General features: G+C 41.0%; 1 protein-coding gene across 1 annotated transcript in view; it reads right to left on the bottom strand.

The window, feature by feature from the left end:
- Positions 1-3,732, bottom strand: part of ADCY1 (adenylate cyclase 1) — a 253,736-nt gene that overhangs the window by 45,981 nt on the left and 204,023 nt on the right. The window contains exon 12 of the mRNA XM_025207825.1: positions 2,652-2,736. Coding sequence (XP_025063610.1) covers positions 2,652-2,736 — 85 coding nt within the window. The remainder of the gene's footprint in view (positions 1-2,651; positions 2,737-3,732) is intronic.

Below are 3,732 nucleotides of genomic sequence, written 5' to 3'. Positions count from 1 at the left end.
TCATCTAGACCCAGCCCTCTTTCCTGCCTATGCAGGGGGTCGGACTCGATGATCTATTGAGGTCCCTTCCGACCCTAACATCTATGAATCCATGAATCTATAAACCGCTTCAGAAAGCCTAAAGAAGCCAGCGCTTCGATCTGGACATGCTGCTTCAGATGCCGAAGCATCCGCAGCTTGTCTGGATCTGAAGCATGGTCCAAAGCCTCGCACAGTCCTAGTATCTACTTAACTACCTGAGAAAGAAAAAAACATCATTTACACCTAACTTATGCAAGGGTCTTCTATGGGCATGTGCCTACAGAGAACAATGCTCCCCCTTTTATGTGTGAAGACATGGCCCCACTAGATTTACTGAAAGGATGTGAGACCCATAATTTGTGCCAATTTTGGATGAACTATACTTACCTGTGTTGTAAAACATAAGAACCCCACTTCAGTGGATGATCAACCACATTGTTCAATAGATTAAACTAGAATTGCATGTGTATAATATGATCTACAAATATATTGTAACTTTTGTTGGAGCATCCTCAGTGTCACCCTAACATATATCACTCCATAATCCCATCATACGAAAGGAGATATATTGTCATTGTATGTAGTAGATGCTCCAGTTTTCAATAAGGAAATTATACTTTAATTTCTTCCATCACTTCCAAAACCACTAACAGCAACAGTGAAATGCAGAAAAATGTTAAGCACAATTAAAAGATGAGCAAAAGGCAAAATGCAGGCCTTTTGCGACATTACATAAGCTTGTAATGTTATGGTATACACATGGTACAAAGAACAGCACATTAAGCTACATGTTTAACTGGAAAGAAAACAAGCATAAGACAGACACATGGACAAGTTAAGGGTAGTTTCCTGAATTTCACAATATGAATATCGCAACCACTATGTTTTGTTAGCATAGCTTTTGGCATGTCATTGCCTTTGTTTGCCTTTGGCTTTTGAGTACTATTAGGTGGTTGTTAACTAATGAGTCACCATCAGATCTCTTAAATGGCAAGTAAATAACTCTTACTGTTATTTTACAGGAAACAGAGGCACAGAAAAAAGAGTGACTTGCTCAATGTTATACAGGAAATGAGTAGAGTACAGGAGTTCTGGCTCACAGCCCCATATAAGACAAAGCTGCTACTCAATTGCAACTGTTATAATATTTAAATTTCCATTTCTCTCTCTATTAGGCCTCTACCTTCTAAAATGCTGAAAGCCTCTAGAGCAGGGGCTGTCAAGATGGGTACATGAGAAAGCCCTAGGGGTACGCACGAGTGGGCAGGGACGGAGTGCCGTCACGCACCAGCCCGCGCAGGTGTTGCCTGGTAGGCCGGATGCAGAGGCTGGGGGAAGCTTGCACACGGTGACTCCTGATGCTCTCTGTTCGGCTAGGTCCTCCTTCCCACCCACTTTGTGTCCGGCCACTGGGAGTACACTTCTCTGCATCTGGCCGCCGAGGGTACACTGATCCAAAAAGTTTGAAAACTCCTGCTCTAAGTAATCTAGAGTATGGTCAAGTCCTACTGATCTTCATAACAAAAGGACAACCTTTAAATTTACATTAGCCTCAAAAAATGTGTATAAAAAAGAGAGCTATCCAACAAACAGAATGAGCATTTGAGAAGCAGATATAGAACAACAGATGATGAGCTGCTGTGCCTCTCTGAAACAAGAGACTAACAAAATCACTTCCAAATAATTGTCTAAGTTCATAAATAAAGATTTTCTCTTCACCAGATACTCTGTTAATTAAACTATTTATGTTTCCACAAAAACAATTACTCTCCCTTAGCCAAAGGGCATTTTTCTTAATTAAAAGGACTGTGTACTAATCAGCAGTGCTGATTAATTGTGTAGGTGTATTGTCTTGATATTATCTGAAAAACTAAATTTATACTAACCCGGGCAAGGTACTTCTTTTGCCTGAAAATGAGTGTTTGTAAATCCTTATCCTGACTTGGAACAAAGAATGTTCTCCTACAACTGTAGAATGTCCTTCTGCTGTTTTACTGGTTTGAAAATGATATCTTGGGTAATTAATTACAAGTAGCAGTTCTGATGAAGTCAGAGGATCCATGTATTAAGATGTTGTCCATGGATGGCAATAGGAGCTTTTAGGGGGTGGTGGAAAAAAAGAAAAAATGATGCAGAATTGTGTATAGCGTAACCAGGGGATTCATAAGATCCTGATAACATTACAAATTAAGAGGCTGCAGAACTTAAAAAAACACAACATAAAAAATGTCCCCAAAACCCAGGAGCATGGGAAAAATTCAGCTGTTTCTGACAGAAATCCAAGTCTTGATGGTAAGGATTCAGAGAACGACAATGCATAGGGCTGGTGAAATAGGAATCCTTTTGCCCTGATATCAAGATTCACCCAGACATATTGCTCAAGTGCATGACTATGAGTGAAGGAAAGGCTCCCTTATAGCAAGTCAGCTTTGGTGTTCACATATGTTGCTTGGTGTCCCTGTGTTGCTTTGATACATATTAGGCACATCAGGAAAAAAACAAAGATTTCAGAACTAGATTTCTAACGCTCCAGCACTACGCAGTGTTCATTGGTGTCACGGCATTCCAAGTAAATAATGAAAAGTACAGAAACTGAAAGAAGAACAATCATAAAATCTCAAATCACTCACTTGTACTCGTGTGACATGAAGGTACATAATACAAGCCACTAGGAAGCATATGCAGAACACCAGGAGGACAAGGACTATGGTACTCCTAGAAGAAAGAAAAAAAAAAGAAGAAATGAAGGAACGAAATTCCAGAGTACAGCAGTATTTGTGTTTTGTAGTGGCTTGGCTGATAAAGTGTTTTTACCACCTAGACAGAGGGAGCTCTCACAACTTTTTCTCTTGATCCATTTCCTTATGGTACTGCCTAAAACCCACTGCAGAAACTCATTCTCAGGGGGAACAATTCGATATTTTCTCTCAGATACAGTACATTTTAACAGATATACAATAATCAGTTTCTGCACCCTGTGGTATAGTGATAGCTGTGGCAGCAGTGGTGGCTATTTTTGTGCCCCCTCAAAATTGGTACCAAGAGCTGGTGCCCTGCTCATCCATCCCTGCATTTTAAGATCCTAGTAGGGGAATCGAACTATATCCACAGTGTGCCTCGGGAATGCATATTACTTTTTAATTACAGGTTAATACAGGATAGCCTAAACCACACCATCTAAAATAAAAAAAAATAACACAATTACTTAGTGTTTGAGGCTTGGCTACTCCATAACAGTTTCCAGATACATTCCAAGTCTTTGCGAGTAAAAAGCAATGATAAAGGTCAGAGATATGTCTACTCAGTTACTAAAAAAAAAACCTGGACTAGATCTAGGGTAAAAGAGGGAAAGGGACCAGGAGGCTTCCCTGGCTGACCGCAGAAATCCAGGGCAGCCTAAGGGCCAAAAGGGGAGCACATAAAAAGTGGAAACAGGGAGAGATCACCAAAGACGAATATACCTCCTCTGCTCGTGCTTCTAGGGAGGCAGTTAGACGGGCCAAAGCTACCATGGAGCTGAGGATGGCATCCCAAGTAAAGGACAACAAGAAATTGTTTTTTAGATATATAGGGAGTAAAAGGAAGGCCCAGGGAGGAATAGGACCCCTGCTAAATGGGCAGAAACAATTGGTGACGGACGGGGGGACAAGGCTGAACTCCTCAACGAGTTCTTTGCCTCAGTGTTCCTAAGCGAGGGGCATGACAACTCTC

The sequence above is a fragment of the Alligator sinensis genome, unplaced genomic scaffold, assembly GCF_000455745.1.
Source record: "Alligator sinensis unplaced genomic scaffold, ASM45574v1 scaffold456_3, whole genome shotgun sequence".
Lineage (NCBI taxonomy): Eukaryota > Metazoa > Chordata > Crocodylia > Alligatoridae > Alligator > Alligator sinensis.
The sequence above is the reverse complement of the archived record's forward strand: the minus strand, read 5'-3'. Positions and strand labels throughout refer to the sequence as shown.